We start from the raw sequence: 18,528 nt of genomic DNA, 5'->3' as shown, positions 1-18,528 counted from the left end.
ATCACTCAAAGCGACAAATACAGACTTTGCATCATATCATCTCAGGTCTAAAAGTTAGAAGTCTATATACACCAGCTATAGGTACAATTTATATATAAAATTAAGTTTATAATGTTAAATTTTAATGAGACAAAAATAGTTTAACGGTAAAACTCATGAACAAGTTATTTTACACGTTTCTGTGACTTGCTTCAGGTACAGAACATGGAGAACAGTTTGCCTTTGTCTCTAACAAAAGATAGGCAGGCATGAAACTGCATAAAACTTGAGTAGAAATTTAAGCATTTCGCTAAAGTGCATCAATAGAAGTTTAGAATTGTGCCTTACAAACATATACACGGATATAGAAAGGCAAACAACTGTTTGCAGTAGTAATTTAAATAACAGAAACTGTATTAATAGAGCAACACAACAGATTAAATACTCATTTTATTTTATTATACTGAAATGTATGATTTTTTAAATCAAAAAATTTAGCCAATTCTTTCACTGGTTTTATTTTTTCTTACAGCTGACATAAACAAGCCTAAATAATGCATACACTGGTACTGCCAGACTGGGGACTCCCGCCAACAGAAAGATAACTGCATTAATCCATGAGGGGTACGGTACTGATGCCAGAGCTGGAAAGTCCTCCTGTGGACCACATACCATTATGATTAGTGCATTGTATGCAATGCTTTTCAAAACTCTGTGGACATATGGTTCTGTACATCCAGGTTATATTGACACTGAAATCAGAACTCATACACCCAAATATAAATGTACACAGATGACCATCATGAACATGTGTACTTACAGAGTTTGGATCCCAGACTAAGTAGGTGAGCTCCTCTTGGACTTGTGTAACGAGGTAGAAAACTAAGATAACCAGAACAATTACCGGACTGATGAACCTCCAGGAAATCTGCCAGAGGATGCCTGGCTTATGTCCAACCATGAACTCCAAGTCCTCATTGAACCTGCCTCACAAGAGGGTTTTAATTAGTCCTGAAAAAGTTTTAAAAATGTTACACAGGACTTAAAAAGTTCAGCCATCACCATGTAATTTAGCTCAGTAACTGGCACAGCATGATGCTGTCAATGCTGTGGGAATATTTTGCAGCAAATATCAAGATAAGTAACAAAGCAAACGCTAAAAATAGTTTGAATAAGCACTAACCTGTCTATGCCGTAGATGTAAACAACAGCTATCATCTCAAAAAATCCAATGCAAAGAAGTGGGACAGATCCAGCAAAGTTGTCGAAGAGAGTTACCCAATAAAACCCTGAATTCTGCGCAAACAGGAGCGTGATGATGAAGGCGATAGCACAGGTTAATCCTGAAACACATACAAAAACAAGGCAATATTTAAACAAGAATCAGAGTCAGTTTATCTGGGGTTGCAAAGACATTGTGTAAATTGTTTAAACTACAAGACACAATACCAGTCAGTGCTTCTTGGGGCCATTTTTTTGGTAAAATATTCAGGTCTTTCAGTGGGACCACCACCCCCTCAATGTTGCCAAACAGGGTTGAGATTCCCAAACAGAGTAGCATGATGAAAAAGAGGACAGACCAGACTGGAGAACCAGGCATCTTGGTGATGGCTTCTGTGAACACAATAAAGGCCAGACCTGTTCCCTCCACTCCCTGCACAAACACAAACATTAGTCACAATGCAGAGAAGAGAAAAAAACTGTAAGAACTAGGGAATCTGACAGATAGTTATCAAAAAAATCACCTCACTGAGAAGTTTATGCATATCACAAGTTTTGATGTCCAATCCAAGTACAATGTCATGAGAGGACCTGTTGAAATGAATTAAGGCGTCCTCGTAGTTGCTTGAAGTTATGCTGTCTTCAGGAAGTTCAAATGCATTTGATAATATCCTGATGTTTCTAGGAGGAAAATATTTCACTGATTAATAATGTAGCATTATTGAAATTTACATGAAGCAATGAATTACAGTTTTTAAAGTCTCAATGCTCACATGCCCATAAGAACATTTTAAGAATTACTGGTTGCTGTAGTCATTCCTCCTGTCCATTGTAAAGGACTTACTAACCCCTTACTAATTTGACTCAATAACATGCACAAATGCATCCTTTAATGTATCTTACAAGGCTTTAGTTGTCGGACTCATGGACAACATGACAGCTACACCAAAGTGAAGCCAAAATATCTTGATCACCCCCTAGAAGTCGGCTGCAGTACAGGCCATAAAACCCCTCCATGTTAGTAAATGAGACATGGGCCAAACTAAAAACTCAGTGTACCCGCAACATACATTTTCCCCCTGAGGTTTGCTCAAGTGATTATTCATAAGTTTGTTTTTTAATAAGTTATTTAATTCTACAAAAAGGGGATTTCCCGCCATGATTGTCAACTGTGTATTCAAAACAGTTAGGACCCTCCCAGGAAGAATGATAGCCCGTTCATCTGACATATGAGCATATATGAGTGATGTCTTGAAGTCCATATTAAAGAGTTACGTACTTTTAGGACTACTCTGTTCCAAAAACATTGAAACCTGCATACTGCGACTACTCACTCACTGATACAATTGTCATATTTCTCTGTGGCCCTGAAGCCAATGATGGTGTAGGTGACTGTGGCAGCATAGATGGAGGTCAGGCCAGTTATGGCTGTTAGAATCATAGCATCTTGCTTGCAGTTGTTGCTTTGGAGAGAAAAAACACAAAAGATTGAGGACATACCACATCTGAGAATGGCTATTACCTTCATAGTGACAGGCCTTCTTTAAATGTCACTTACTGAACAGGGTTGTAGCTTGAAAAGGAGATGAGGCCTCCCCAAGCCAAGCTAAAAGCATAAAAGACCTGGGCGCCTGCATCCAGCCAAGTTGTTGGGTTTTTCAACTCATTAATCTGCAAGAATAAGGCATACAGTATGACTTGGATTAATTGTGTATATAATTTGCTTATTATAATGATAGCAATTTAAAACATACGTCTGGTGTGAAGAGGAACTCTACTCCAGTCAGGGCACCTTTAAGAGTCAGTCCTCGGATGAGGAAGATGGCCAGCACTATGTAAGGTAGAATGGCTGTGACGTACACTGCCTGAGGTCATGACAAGAAAAGAAAACATTAAATAACGTTGGCAGTGGTGATTCAGGAAAGCCAACACATTTTCATCCCAAGTAGTCACCTGCTGCTGCTGCTTTGTAGTGGACATTTCTATCTACATATTATGTTTAAGGTATCATTCTACATCTGCTGTTTATGTACCGGGATGCTGCTACCATGACAAATGCACGTAGTGGGATGACATGGTATGTGGTTATGTTTAGACAACACAAGTACATGGCAACCAACACTGGAACGTCAGCAAAGACACACGCTGACAAGGATGCTTAGAATAAAGGGAAGGAACATGGTAAGGTGTAGAGATAAAAACATCTAATTCACTGGACTCCCACATGAAAGTCCAGGGTTTGTTGTACCCATCCACCATTCTTCCTACCCACTCTATAGGCCCCCTGGCGCTCCTTACATGACATCACGAACAGCAGCGTTTCAATCTGATGCCGTCCTGACATTTTTATTGCAGATGCAATAGATTATGTCCAGTTTCTTTCTCAAGTGACGCTGCCCATGCGCTTAACATGCGGACGCAGCAGGTGCCAATCTGCCATCTGCCAGTGTATAGTAACACGGTGAATGGTTCCATGCACATTTTCATCTGACGCCATCCAGCAGCATTTCATTTGTACGCAAAAAGTGCTTTTTGGCATCACAACCTTGCGCTAAAAGCACTGTCAAAGCGGCGCTATTTTACAAATTGGAAATCAAAACGAGCTGGGAAAGCATACTGTTTGTGTTTGACAAACCTTGCCTGAAGTGCCAATCCCTCTGATGTAGCAGACACACATGACTGTCCAGGCAGCTAGGAGGCAGAGCACTACGGGCCAGTGAATTCCCCCAGAGTCAGCTATAGAGGCCGTGGTATTCAGAGTCACCCGGTAAAAATAATAATCCACAGTGGAGCTCTGTTGACACTCTGGTACATATCCTGAAGGGGAAAGAAATAGTCCTCTTCATTTTAATCATGAGTAAAGTTGGAGCGTTGGATGAGCATCTTTGTGTGTATAATCAAATACCTGTGCCATTCTCATTTAGAGGACACTGAGTCCAAGGCAGCGGGCCTTGAAAGGAATTGAAGAGATACCACATGATCCAGGCTATTAAGGTGTTGTAGTACAGTCCAATCAATAAGGACACCAGCATGGAGGCTATACCTGAGTGGGACAGAATCATTAAATGATTTTGTTGTTTGTTCATTTGTTTGTTTTACCTCTGCTTTTGGACAAATTGTTTCACAGCTTGTTTTACTTACCAATACCAGTCAGATAAGGGTTGATGGCACGCCATACTCCTACGCTGCCTTTCCTGAGACGCTGGCCGATAGCAAACTCCAGCAGCAGGAGAGGCAGTCCTTCCAGCACCAGCAGGATCAGGTAGGGAATCAAAAAAGCACCTGAAAAATGCATGATCAGTAGTACAATTATACATATTGTTGCATTCATGACAATTATAGGCATAAATATGGTACTATGGTAATATGGCATAAATAAGTACTTTTGTAGCCAAAGAAAGCTTAAATCAGCCACGTCCAAAGTTTTCATTTTGTTTTTTAAATGGCCCTTGGCTTGTCTCTCAAAATATACTATATGATAAACACAATATTGGTTCATCAGGCAAGATAACTTTGCATTTATTTTCTTTCAACTCATGATGCAGGACAATACAGTTTGAAGACATGCACCAAGCAGGAACTACGTGCTACTGTGTTTTAATAAGAAGAGGGTAAATAAGCTCACAAACACTCACCAGATATTACCTGCAACTTAGCAGACATGGCCATGGCAAAAAAGCATGTCGCCTGCAAGGGTTGCCGTTTTTAGGAGTGTTGGAATGTTGTGTACTTTTTCACATTTTATTTATTTATTTAACCTTTATTTAACCAGTTAGGTCCCATTGAGAGTAAGAATCTCTTCTCCAAGGGAGACCTGGCCAAGATAGTCAGCGGTGAGAACAATGAGTTGCAGACAGAGACACAATGGGAGACAAAAGACAATTCACAAGCACTAAAATTAGCATTTAAATAGAACTTTCTATGAGTTGAACGAGAACTTTCCGGAAGTCATTTATACAACCAGATATGCTAAAAACATTTAACAGCACCAGCTCCTTGAGTTTTTATGTCATTGTGCAACAAATTCCAGGCTGAGGGTCCAGAATACCCAAAAGCCCTATTCCAAATTTCTGTCCAAGTGTTTGGGACAGAAACCATAAAGAAATCCTAAGAATGCAAAGAGTGCTGTCAGGCTTTTTTCTGCGTGATGAAAACACATAAGTGTGGGAGCAGACCAAGAATTGCCTTATAATAAAGGTGTACCAATGTAAGAGCCTACGGGTCGCAATGCATGGTAAGCTGTATCAACCATATGGAGACACTGAGTAGGGGCATGGATGTACAAAAGATCACCATAGTCCAATATAGGCAAAAACGTTGCAGCAACAAGATGCTTTTTTACATGAAAAGAAAAACACAACTTGTTTAACTTAAAGATGAAAGCGTTGCATTTGTGTCAATTGTATGTGGTTTCTTTTAATGTAACTCATATGATGTGATGGTGAGGGTCCCTAGGTATTTTTTAAAAAGGTTGGACACTAAATGTTGATTAATTAATATACTGTTCAGGCTGTAAAGCAGTCTCACGTGGTCCCTCATGTGAGCTAACATTTATAACCCCAGTGATGACATCACCTTTCTGCCTGCCTGTCTTGCTCTGCTGTGGTTTCTGACTGCAGGTGGCAGGAGTCGAGTCGGGTGGATTGACTCAGACTGATAAACTGGCTGCTTATTAGTACAGCAATTGTGCATGCAGCCTTTGATCTAGATTTCTAAGCCATTGTTTTTCTCTGACATAAATCAGAGATATATCATATACCCTTTTAGAGAGCTCTGGAAATCCAGGCAACAGCACTATTTTAATGTTATATTTAAAAATATTGCCACAGTCGGTTTTGTTTTATATTACTAGGATAAGTGAATGAATCCATACCTGACGATTTTGTTTACTGTCCTTGTTGCTATGTTTCTGGATGTGTATTGGAGTTCAAGTTGTTGGTATCTATTGTTAACGAACACTCAGTAATATCAACCTCCATAATCTTTTAGATTTCCACCATCCATGATGTCAAAGTGGTATAAGGGCTGGAACAACAAGTTAAACAATCGCTGGAGCCAGCTGATCAGCCTTTGAAATCACAGTATGCAGCTATATTTCATATGCATGATTGCAACACCAAAAGCCACATTTTGTATCAGCATGAAACACTGCTCTACGGAAAAAGGGAGAAGGACAGAACGGGTCGTGGTGTTATTATGTGCCTGCAGACAGCGGCTGGATGGAACCTGTTGCATCAGCATGACACATGCCAGGATAGGGCAGACAGAAGGGGAAGTGGATGGGTCCAACAAACCCTGGACTTTCATGCAGGAGTCTGGTGTTTGCTTCCTTTATAAACGCCAGGTTTTTTTTTTTTATGCGCTTCCTTCCCCTAATCCTAACTTGTGTTGACATCATATGGTGCGATTCTGAAACGTAAAGAGCAATTGTAGAAGGGTACCTAGAACGTAATATGTGGACGCAGAAGTCCACTGCAAAGTAGCAACATGTGACGACTTAGGATAAGAACATGTTCCTCCTTCAAGGAGTTCCAGAGGGCACCCCAAGAATAGATAATTACTTATTTTCACTTCTTAATTCACTAAAGAAGTGAGCTCAATGAAAATAACAGTCATAAAAGGTACTATTCTGATCATAATGTTCACTTCTTCCAAAATTAACCCCTCAACTGTAGTTGACTACTACAGAATTCTGGTCTTAATCATATCTAACCACAAAATGGATGGATGGAGGTTCCTGAGGCAAATTTTAATCAAATGGGAGTCATCCAGCTAATGTGTATTAAATTAGGGGTTCTTGACACAGAAAAGTTTGAGAACCGCTGATCTAAGACAGTGCAACATATCGGTTAACAAGTACAACTCTCTCCCAAATCCAAAAGCTAGAGAAATGAAACTCAAATTTCTGATATCATAAGGTCTAGAGTCTGGAGCCATAGACAATCAATTTGATATTACAGATGACACTAAAAACACTTGGGAATATATAGAAGGAAATTAGTTCATTATCTGTTTCAGGACTGAGAACACTGCAGTAACATGCAGATCATTTTGGTATGAAAAAGAAAACAAACTGTGAAGCAGCTCCAGAGTTTATGCACACAAAGGACAAGTGACAGGTGAAAGTAAAAGGATTCAAAGTTCATATATCAGCAGTGGCCCTTTTATTATAGTTCTGCACCACTGCAATAAGTTCCTCCGGGGAACCAAAATGATAGAGTAGTCCTTAGTAACTCAACTACTCTATAATTTATCAATCATTCATGAATTGACAGACCATAACCATAAAATGTCTCTTTACTATTTTCATCTGAGCTTACCTCCTCCATGACTTTGACACAAGTAAGGGAATCGCCACACGTTGCCAATCCCAATACAGAAGCCCACACAGGTTAAAATGTACTGAGCTTTGTTGTCCCACTGGGGTCTGTCCTCGGCCTGCTCCTTCTCCATCTTTTCCAGATCGTCATAGGAAAGTATCCTGTCTTCCAGCCCTGGATTAGGAATTAAGAGTCTCATGGTGCACCTTCAGAGGCTGAGATGTTACACTGTTGTTCTTGGACTCAAAGTTAGGGCTCTACTGTACGCACTCTACAATGCTGAAGCAAGTTTATGGACGTTTTCTTTATCTGACGCAATCCACAGATTAGCCAGTGCATACTCTGCATTTCTGATTTTATACCACTATTCAAAACTACCAGTCATTCAGTTTCATCAAACATTAAACAAATAATACAATGGTACGGTAGTCACCACATGAATGATTAAATCCACTGCTCCAGGAAGTTTGACACCTTTCGCCTGATTTGAAACTCACCCTCCTATGGTCATATTGTTGCGTGGCCCTGAGGCTGATAATGAGGCAGATAACAAATTATTGGAGCACCCATCTCACAGTGGGTGCTCCAATAATATTAGGGCAGATTATGTGAGGCGAGCTGCTGAACAGAGGGTTTGCCAAACTCCCTCTAACATAAGGCAATTGTCCCAGGGCCCAAAAACTCCAGAGGTCCCCAAAAGTCCAGGCCTTACTGTGTTTCCACAGGTTGTGCTAATTTATTTGGGATTTAGCAATAAAAACACAATATCAGCTAAGCTGATAAGGCGGGTCATGCTTTGTTATCTAATCTTAAGGCCCCACCTTGAAGAGGGTCCTTAAGTCAAACTCTATCTTGAGAACGTCATTATTTCAGTGCTGTGCTTGCATTGCGCATGTTCCCAGATTAATACATTTAACACATTTAGCACATATCAAACACGATGGTAAAACTATGCACATTCTGCCCTTGGAAGGAAGTAAAGGCTCAGACACTGTTTTTATAGGCCATATGATGCTGTGGCTATGCGCTTGTCAGTAGGAACTGGTTCCCTCGGGCATTATGCAGCAGGCACTTCTCAGAAATCCCTCATACGTGGCCGCTTCCATGTAAAAGGGCTTGCCTTTCCATCATCGCTTGCTAGCATGCCTAGTATGTCACCTTCGATTGAAAATAATGACTGCTACTGCGGTGGCTACAATAGAAATAAACCTGCTGATGTTTTGAACATCATTGCCATGCTTCTTGGAATGTTATCACAAGAGGAGAAGAGGCATAACATCACTCAATGGAAAATCAGCCATCTTGCAATTGTTTTTATCAACATTTCAAAAATATTGCTTAAGTTTTGCACACATTTTTAATGGAAACCCATCTGTTGCATCGCCAGTGGCATTGGAACTTGAACGCAACGCAGATACTACATCCAATGGCCAAACAACCAAATGCTGAAAGAAAAAAAAGATATTTACCATGCACTAGTGAACCAGTCATACAACTAATTATGAACTGTTTCTTCTGAGGATGTCAATGGTTAGAAAAATAATAATTTTACCTCATAAAACAAGTTTGTTTTGACCTCATTCCCTCTTGAATCTTGACTGCTCTGTTCTACACAAATCTGAGTTTTTCAAAAAATGTTTTGATGTGAAAGGATCAAACAAACATAGGACTTTCACCCAGGATGATGCTAAAAACGACTAAGTGGGGAACCTAAAGCATCATAATTTGAAGCGTATGGCTACTAACCAATCTCCCATATTTGACAAGTTAAATGGGCTGCACTTGTATAGCGCTTTTTCTAGTCTTTTTGACCACTCAAAGCTCTTTCACACTACATTAAACATTCACCCAGTCTAGTCAGACCAAGACTTGAAATGATTTAACACCAGTAGTTTGGTTTTAGTGACACAATCAGCTGATATACTACCTGTAGACAAGTTGAGAGCATTTCTACCAAATACAATACATTTAGTGTTGTTGGTAATCAATACTTATTTATATATTCTTACCCATTTACTAACAGTATCTACCTCAACATGCAAATTTACTCTCTCAGCTCCACCAATGTCAGCGACATTGACTGATGGAGTCACTGATACATGTTTAGGTAACATAATTTCTGCAATCTTCTACAGTTAGTGTGTACCAGGCTTTAACAAATGACTTAATGATAATCTTTCTTTCATTATATAAGACATCAGCACTTGGAGAGGTAGAGTATATGTTTTGTAAATCATTTGAGGATTATAGGCAGTTGATCAAGTGCATTGACTGAGCAAAAGGGCAAAGTTCAGTTTGACTCAGAACATAAATTAATAAAGCCTATTTATTATTATTATTAGGTAATGAAGTTACTGATTGTCAGTTATTAAGTTATTTGGTGCATAATATATTAGCACTACAGACATTGATCTATTTTAGCTTTCATTTGTTTATTATAATGGCAAAATAGTATTTATCTGCACTCTTTAACTAGTTTAACTGAATGAACTTTAATACACTATATACCACAGTTGGATGAGTGCTTGTATTAGGGATTTATTATCCCATTAGTTGTGGTCAGTGAACATTTTACCAGTAAAATCTCCTTAAACATTGTTGTCATGGACTCTCTATCATGTGCAGGATACCTTGCCTGCTCCTTACAGTATGTTTTGCTTTGTTGCATCAGCTGACTGTCTTACCGCCATGTGTGCTGTTAGTGTGAAGTCTCCCTCTCTTGGCCAATTTGCTGTTCTACATCCCCTGCTTGTTTATTTATTTATTTCATGTAATTTCATCTATACTATATGGCTATTTAAAAAAAGACAAAAGAATAAACCTGACTAAAGTGACCTGATATAATTCTGTTTCAGACCAATTTTCTGTCTTTATTGCCCTTGAACATATCACAGAGAAAACTATTATGTTATACGACTTCAACTAAAACATGAGAAACTTGTGCTCCAGAAAAGGATAAGCACTCAGTGAAGACTCTAGGGTCACTGATCAGCAGTTAAGACTTAAATATAAAGGCCAGAGAGCAGTAATAGGAAAGAAAGAAAGAGGAGGCAGAGCCAGGGTGGCAGGTCTGAACGGACTAAAAACCACCCCCGTCGGATCGGGCCGAAAGCTCTGCAACCTCCCCCTCCCCGTCACACGGACTGGAATTTCAACTGAACACAAGAAACTTGCGCTCCAGAAAAGAATAAGCGCTCACTAAAGAAACTAGGGTCACCAATCAGCTATTATGGCTTAAATATAAAGGTCAGAGAGCAGTGAAGACTAACACATCTCTCGGGTCATCAGGTGGGAACCTCCTTTCATCAGTGTTTCACCTAGTTGGTCCCAGAGCATCTCCAGGAGGTTTGGCTGTGAACTCTGGCGTCCCAAAGCCGCTCCCCTGGTACCAGCTCTCACTGCTCCTACGCAGCCCAAACACTCCTAATCCAAATCCACTGACTGGATTTAACCGCCTCATCTGACATTTCCCTCACTGTCTTCCTCAAGCGCTGTCCCCTTACTCCCAGTTCCCCCAGGAGAGAGGTAGCTGATCCAGCTACAGATCCTCTACATCCCACTTCAACTGGGCGAACCCTAGCTTTCCATCCTTTCTGCTCAGCTTCTGCCTGTAAGTCTGTACTATATCTAAATGGAGATAAAAACTAAACAGGAAAACTGTAGGAAAATTGGAGGAAACTATTGTTTTTGAAGCTCAGATTTACACAATTAAAACATTTTGCCCATTTGCATTAGAAACGTTAATATTTGCTATATTGTCAACCTTTATTTCAGGAGATATTGGTAGATATTTGCTTTAAAGTTTATCAGTCATGTGTTGTAGTTATATAAACAAAATAATATTAGAGACAAAAAATATTTCAGTGTCAAGGATAAAAGGGTGTAAAACCTGAATGGAAATAGTGCTGCAGGCTAATCAGTGCAATGAGTAAGTGCAGTAAATTAATACAGCAGTAATGCATTTGCACAAAGCATGAGCAGAAATACAAGTGCAAGAGGTGTATAGAGATGTCCATGTCCATATACTGATATACCGGGATACTGAGAGTGGCTGTGGTTTATACGGAGGTTGTGTTAAATCAGTGAATTGTTGTATTTTCGAACTCATACATTGGCAATACTATTGTTGTGCCATCAAAGCACTGAAGTTGTTTAAATATTGCATATACTGAATTATGTAATATATTTCCACATCCTTGTACTGTACTTTTTAATCTCCCTCTTTTTTATATTTAACTAAATCTTGACTGTATGGAATCCACCCCTATGGAACGGCATTGAAGTCTATATTAAATAAATACATACATTCATACATACATATGAAATAAATAAAGATGTCAAAATTTGACATTTTTCAACATGCTATACTATGGCGCTTTTGGCCATTTTTTGGACATGATAAATAATGATGTTTTTGGCCTTTTTGACCTCTTTTTTCACAAAATAGCATGTGGAGACAAGCCATAGCATGGGATGTTGCAGAAATGGCCAAAACACAGTAAAATAGCAAGTCGTAAAAAACACAAAAAATGCTATACTATATCATTGGGAAAAATGTCAAAATATGACGTCCAAAAAACAGCTGAAAACCATATAAAACTACATAAAATAGCATGTGGAGAGACACCATAGCAAAATGGCCAGAAACACCATAAAATAGCATGTTGTAAAAACCACCAGAAATGCTATTATATTATATTAGTGGGGAAAATGTCAAAATATGAAGTCCAAAACATCCACATAAAACCACATAAAATAGCATGCTGAGACACAGCATAGCATAAGTTGTTGCAAAAATGACCAAAAAAAAAAAATTAAAAAAAATTACATGTCCAAAAAAAAACAATGAAAATGCCATACTATAGTATTGGGAAAAATGTCAAAATATGATATGTCCAAAAAACAGTTGAAAACCACAAAAAAACACATAAGAGACCATGCCTAGACATGCCATAGCATGGGATGCTGCAAAAATAGCCCAAAACACCATAAAATAGAATTGGGAAAAATGTATAATTATGGCATGTCCAAAAAAGACCCACACAAAACCACATAAAATAGCATGCAGAGACACAGCATAGCATAAGATGTTGCAAAAATGGCCCAAAACATCATAAAATAGCATGTTGAAAAAAAAAAAAACACCCAAAATGCCATACTAGAGTGTTGGGAAAAATGTCAAAATATGACATGTCCAAACAACAGCTGAAAACTGCATAAAATAGCATGCAGAGACAAGTCATAACATAGGGCGTTGCAAAAACGGCTGTAAATGCCATAATATAGCATGTCGAAAAAAACGAAAATACTATAAAATACTATACTATAGTATGGCAAAATATTTTATTTTTGAGAGACATGATAAATTATGACATTTTTGATTACTTTCGAGCTACATACTATATATTATGACGTTTTTGATGATTTTTGAGCGACATACAGTATGTCGCTAAAATGTATGAAGATGTTATCTTCTTTAAATGTAAACAAGAAAAGGTATCTATGGTATTTCTATCATAATTTGATTCAGAGAAGGCACAAATAAATTCAGGAATAAAGTATCTGATGCTCTTAATTTCTTTGAGGATAATTAATATGAAACAGTTGAGAAAAAGTCTTTTAAAACAAGGTAAAATATGGCAGGTCGTAGTAAATGAGATCAAGTTTACTCTACTTGCACAGTTTTTTAACCCTTTAAAACCTGAGCCAATTGAACTGATTTCTTACAAAAACATGGGAAAAAGGCAATAAGCAATGAAAGAACAAATTACCCAGAAATTTCCAAGAAATTAGTAAAAAGTATACGAAAATGACCACAAAACAGTTTTCTGAATATAAAAGACAATTAAATAAACAAATACATAAATAAATAAAATAAAACAAGACAAAGACAGTAAAAATAACAACAAAACAACAGCAGGGACGTGACCTGGAGAAAGTATCTCAAAATTAATTCTGCAAAGTAATATTAAATAAAGCAATTATGATAATTACAAATATTGTTTTTCTCTAGATTATTTCCCCTTTGACATTTTCACTAACTTTTACAAAAATAATTTTCTTAATGTACTTTTTCTTTTTTTTTTTGCAATTTTTACAACATTCTTACAAAGTTGCTCAATGCTTTATTATGTATTATGGTTATTATGTCTTTGAAAGAAATCGCAACAATAGTAGGGTCCTGCATAAATAGAATTGTCTCTTAAAGAAACAGTTCAACATTTTAGGAATATTTGTAAATATGACAATGATCCATTTTACAGTGATTATGCGCAGGACTGCTTATTAGCCAGGCACATTTCCTGGAGTCTGAATTGGTTGCCTGGCAACAGCCCAGCTTCAGAATATTTGTCACATATCATTATTTCTCAAAATGTTAAAAGTTTGCTTTAAAAAGCTTAAAAGTCTTTGCTTTACCAACTAGTTTGAAGAGTGAGGTGAACGAATTTCCATGGACCAATCAGAGTTTAGCAACATTTGAATTTAAAAATGGTGACAGTGGTGGCCTTGTTAGCTTAGCTTAGAATTTTTCACGTAAAAGAGTGATATTTAATATGTGAAGGTTTTCTTTTTAGGATTTTAAAAAGAATTTGATTCAGAGTTAGGTGACTTAAGAATTCAGCAATTAAAACATTCAATGCAGTCAGAAAATTAACACATAAGAAAGACAAAGGAGACAGAGCACCCCTCATTTAACTCGCTAAAATAGCTTTATAATAATCATATTAATAGTAATAATATTAGCCATTAGAAAATGTTTTGACAACGTTGACAGTGTTACATTCTGTGTTGGGGTAAACCACGTCACAGTGTGCCATCTCTCTGGGCTTCAGCGCTATCAGACGTGCTCCTTTAACACATCTAGATCCATAAAACATACAAGATCAATAAATAAATTTGTATGTACAAAATGAGTAGCACACCACAACAAACAGAATCATGATTTACACTTCACTGTGCAACACCCTCTACTGCCGTCCAACATGTATTAGACTGCATCTCCCCCATCACCGTGGTGTTCTCATGCATCGTGTGTATCCACTGGTGGCTTTATGAAATAAAGTTCATGTCTTATGGCATCGCTATTGCTATATGCTCCAGTCAATTGTTTTTACAGGAGAAAAAAACCCAAAAGCATTTAATGTTATATGTACAATATGCTGTCTTGGCACTGAATCAAACGTGTATAAAACAAGAGAACTCAAGATAAAGCTGAGCTTGAAGACAGAAAAGCTCGCTGTATCAAACCCGTTTGATTGAAAATCATGGTGTTCAGTGAGCAATGCATGAACGAGGAGGAGAGAGTCGACGAGGGGCTATTTAGTTTTTGCTACATTATAGAGTAGAATACACAGAGAGTCTGAATCAGTTTGATGTCCATGTTGTTTTCCTCCTCTGGCAGAACTAAGAGTTCAGAGTGGAATAAATGCACACGGAGAAAGACGGTCTCATGTTTGGATCTTCCATTCAGTCCATCTATCTGTTCAACGCTTTCTTTCCTCCCGTGATCTCTCACTCCTCATTGGAGTGTCCATCATTGATCCCAGAGAAAAATGTCGTCCTAGAGTTATTGTCAGTTTGCTTTACTTCTACTCCATCTCCCTAGCAGCAGCGATTTAAGACTTGTCTTTTTTTTTTCTTTGTTATTGTACACAACACTCGCCCTTGAATACAGAACAATGTTTACCCATAGCTATAATCAACAACACCATTTATAATAATGAGAGTGATGGCAATAATTAATCCTTTTAATGACAATAATCATACTAATAATAATCATATTGTAATAACAATATATGTAATATTGAGAATAGCAATGTCCATTGGCAACAGGTATTTACATTTTTGTAAACGTGAGGGTGGCAGGGTATTATTATTTTTTGTTAATTACACAGTAATTGCTCAGTTGTCTCTGACCCACATGGTTACCTGTGTGTATACTGTAAAGCAACATTACAGTTTAAATACATGTGCACACGCACACGCTCACGCACGCACACACACACACACAAACACAATAACACCTCAGAGCTAAAGGCACATTGGAGTTTCAGTTAAATATCTTCTGAGTGTGAGCTGCTCTGGAGGCAGAGGTGAGCAAGAGGAGAACCAATACATTAATTTTAAGGACTCTGGTCAAAGTATAAATAAGTAGTAAAGATATAATGCTTAACTTTTTAATGAAATCAAAACTTTTGATGCTGTAAATGGTTAGCATTGTTTATAGCAATATCTATCATCTGTAATTTCTTTGTGGTAGTTTTCAGTGTTTGTTGGGGGGTCATCCACTACATGAAAATTTTACAGGAAACACCTGATGAATAATCCAGTGTTATTTGATCAATATTGATATCAGCCTCATTGTATAGACTGTTTAATTTGAATTACATTGCTGGGCAACAGCTTTGGTCCACGTTTACTTCCTGTCAGCTGATGTCATTCAAAAATAAGCTGCATCACAATGTCTATTTACAATAACTGCCTTGTCAGGTACAAGTAATCAAACAGTGCTGAGTAAACTCTGCCACAGTCGATTAGTTTAAAGCCACCGGAAAAGAAGGCCCACCTAAAAAAATCAATATCAGTTTACTCTTTATCCAGTATACTCTATATTTAGAATATTTTCGCCGCTTTTCTTTGCGGTAAGAAAGCCCTTACCGGAGGGGATTTAAAGCTGTTATATCAAAAACACTAGAATCATTGAGAAAAACAGTTCTTACACTCCACCTAATGGCTAAGTTGCCGGTCTAGTGCTGCCTCGATCAGATTTTGTTCATCAAAGATGTTAGAAAAGCAACATAGTTAATACAGTAAGCCCAACAGAAACGTCGGACCACAGTGTTTAACTCTATAACTTTACATGTTCCAGTTACGACTGAAAATGACAACAAAAATATCCAGGTTTGCCAAATTTACATATCAAAACGGTGGCCAGTTTTCTACCCAGAACTGATTTCTGTTATTGGAGCGACGTCACTGTGATTCGTCCTATAGACTGGGTTCATGTTCACTTCCTGTCAGCTGATGCCATTCCGATATACTGGAAAACATTCCAACAGGAAATACAAAAAGACTCATTTAAGGTGTCTTTGTTGTCAAGTTTGAAATGGTCCTTCTTAAGTCACTGCTAATATTAACCCAAAATTTCATATTTTTGCTTAACAGCATTCAACTGCTAAAACAGCGGGCGGATGTGATTGTTTTTCAAACAAATGCCTCTACAAAACAAGATATGGTAATTTTCTCTGTTCTTTTTTTTCAGTGGATCAGTTATAAATATTGCAGGAAGTAAGTGAACAAGATGAAGGAGCCACAGCTCAAAACTCTTAGCCAGACAATGTAGGTCCTCGTCTTCTCCCTATGAGATTTAGCTCAACTAGTAACTTTGCTTTTTCCCCCAGAGCAGCTCTGCCTCTCAGAAATGTCTGCATAACTAAAACTCAAATCTGCTGCTACAGCATCCCTCCTGCTCCACTTTGTTGCAGAAGCACAGTATACAGCCCACACACACTGGCTACAATTGAGCTCGCCTCAGCCACCACTTCTTTCACTGCCAGTGATTCTGCTGCTCTCCAGTTTCAGAAAAATGGCTACTAGAGAATCTGGGCTCAGAGGATTTCCCCTTTCATTCAGAGAATATGGACAACATTCCTGCGGGACTGATCTGGACCTGTATTATCAGGGTCCATCGGTTGTGTGGTGTTAGAGAATCCCCTGAGGACAGAGGCCTGGGTCGGGGTTGGAGACACTGCCGCTAGAAACTGAGGTACTCGGAGTTGACTTGTCCGTCTGGCTGTCCACAAAGGGGTTTTTGCACTTCTAGAAAGAGGTGAAAGGGTTCGTATAGTAGTCTGTCTGGTGTGTTGGTGAGTGCTCAGATCATGTTTGTACAACTATACACCCAGGTGCTATTTCTAGCTGAGGCTCCAGTATTTATACTGTGAAGATATCGGACGGATGGACGGGTAAAATACTGCACACAAAGTATGGAAATCAAACCACCAAAAATGTGTTTGCAATGGACCTGTTTCAAGGCAAGGTGGCTGGCTAACACCTGTGATCAAAAGTATAGAGGAGAAAGTCAGTGAGAGTTGAAGAAGTAGTAGTTGCTACGGTGGATAAGCATCCAACAAAGCCTCTTTGATTCCTGGTGTCCCTCAAGGACGTCTCGTAATGGAAAGACCTTGCCATCCCTCTGCGTGTAGGTTTGAGGATTGTGAGGGTGGAGTCAAGAGGCCTTCACAGTGGAGTAACAGTATAAAAGCAGGTATTTGTGCTTTGTTTGATGAGGGCTGTGTCAAACACCACTGAGATGTTGTCAAGTTTGAGGGTAACAGAGGAGAAGGAAGAGCGGATAAAAAGGCTGCTCTGCAACCCACACCGCTGCAAAATGAATTAAACATGAAGTCTGATTCCCAGCCCTTTTTTCCATTGCCAGGGCAGCTTGTTTTACATGGAGGTTGTTAAATTGATCTGTTGAGATTCAAATCAAAAACATTGATTGCTGTTTCAAGGTTGCCAGTTTCATTGTCCTCCAAGGATATCATCTTGGTACAAAGGCATGACTCATCGAAATAATGGCGTTGTAAAATCCTGTCAATTGTTTTCAATCACAAAAAAGGTTCATAAGCTACAAAATTTGCTTTGCTTTTGTCAGTCAAAAATGAGATCCTGCTAATTTTTTCCAAAGGAGGTCCACGTAAAACATGCAGTATTAACATCAACAAAATCTGCCAGTCTTATGTGGGTATTGCACGTGAAAGTGAGGGAGACAAAGGATGGCATGTCAGTACAATAAAAACAATTTCTTTAACAATAGTCTCTGCAGATTTTTATACTTTTTCTATTTACACATCTTTATATATATATATATATATATATATATATATATATATATATATATATATATATATATATATATATATATATATATATATATATATATATATATATATATATATATATATATATATATGTATATATATATATATATATGTATACTGTAAAC

General features: G+C 38.1%; 1 protein-coding gene across 1 annotated transcript; it reads right to left on the bottom strand.

The window, feature by feature from the left end:
* Positions 1-416: 416 nt before the first annotated feature.
* LOC121957681 (sodium-dependent neutral amino acid transporter B(0)AT1-like) lies at positions 417-7,864 on the bottom strand. The gene is made up of 12 exons (XM_042506416.2): positions 7,521-7,864; positions 4,342-4,482; positions 4,106-4,243; positions 3,836-4,017; positions 2,955-3,065; positions 2,759-2,871; positions 2,535-2,663; positions 1,725-1,881; positions 1,429-1,633; positions 1,163-1,322; positions 800-962; positions 417-636 (listed from the first exon to the last, which is right to left on the bottom strand). Exons 1-12 carry the CDS (start codon positions 7,717-7,719, stop codon positions 496-498), a joined length of 1,839 nt encoding a protein of 612 aa, XP_042362350.2. The 5' UTR covers positions 7,720-7,864; the 3' UTR covers positions 417-495.
* Between the last annotated feature and the right edge of the window lie 10,664 nt (positions 7,865-18,528).

The sequence above is a fragment of the Plectropomus leopardus genome, chromosome 17 (assembly GCF_026936395.1).
Source record: "Plectropomus leopardus strain MGB_pleo_1.0 chromosome 17, ASM2693639v1, whole genome shotgun sequence".
Lineage (NCBI taxonomy): Eukaryota > Metazoa > Chordata > Actinopteri > Perciformes > Serranidae > Plectropomus > Plectropomus leopardus.
Note: the sequence above shows the minus strand (reverse complement) of the source record. Positions and strands in the feature narration are given on the sequence as shown.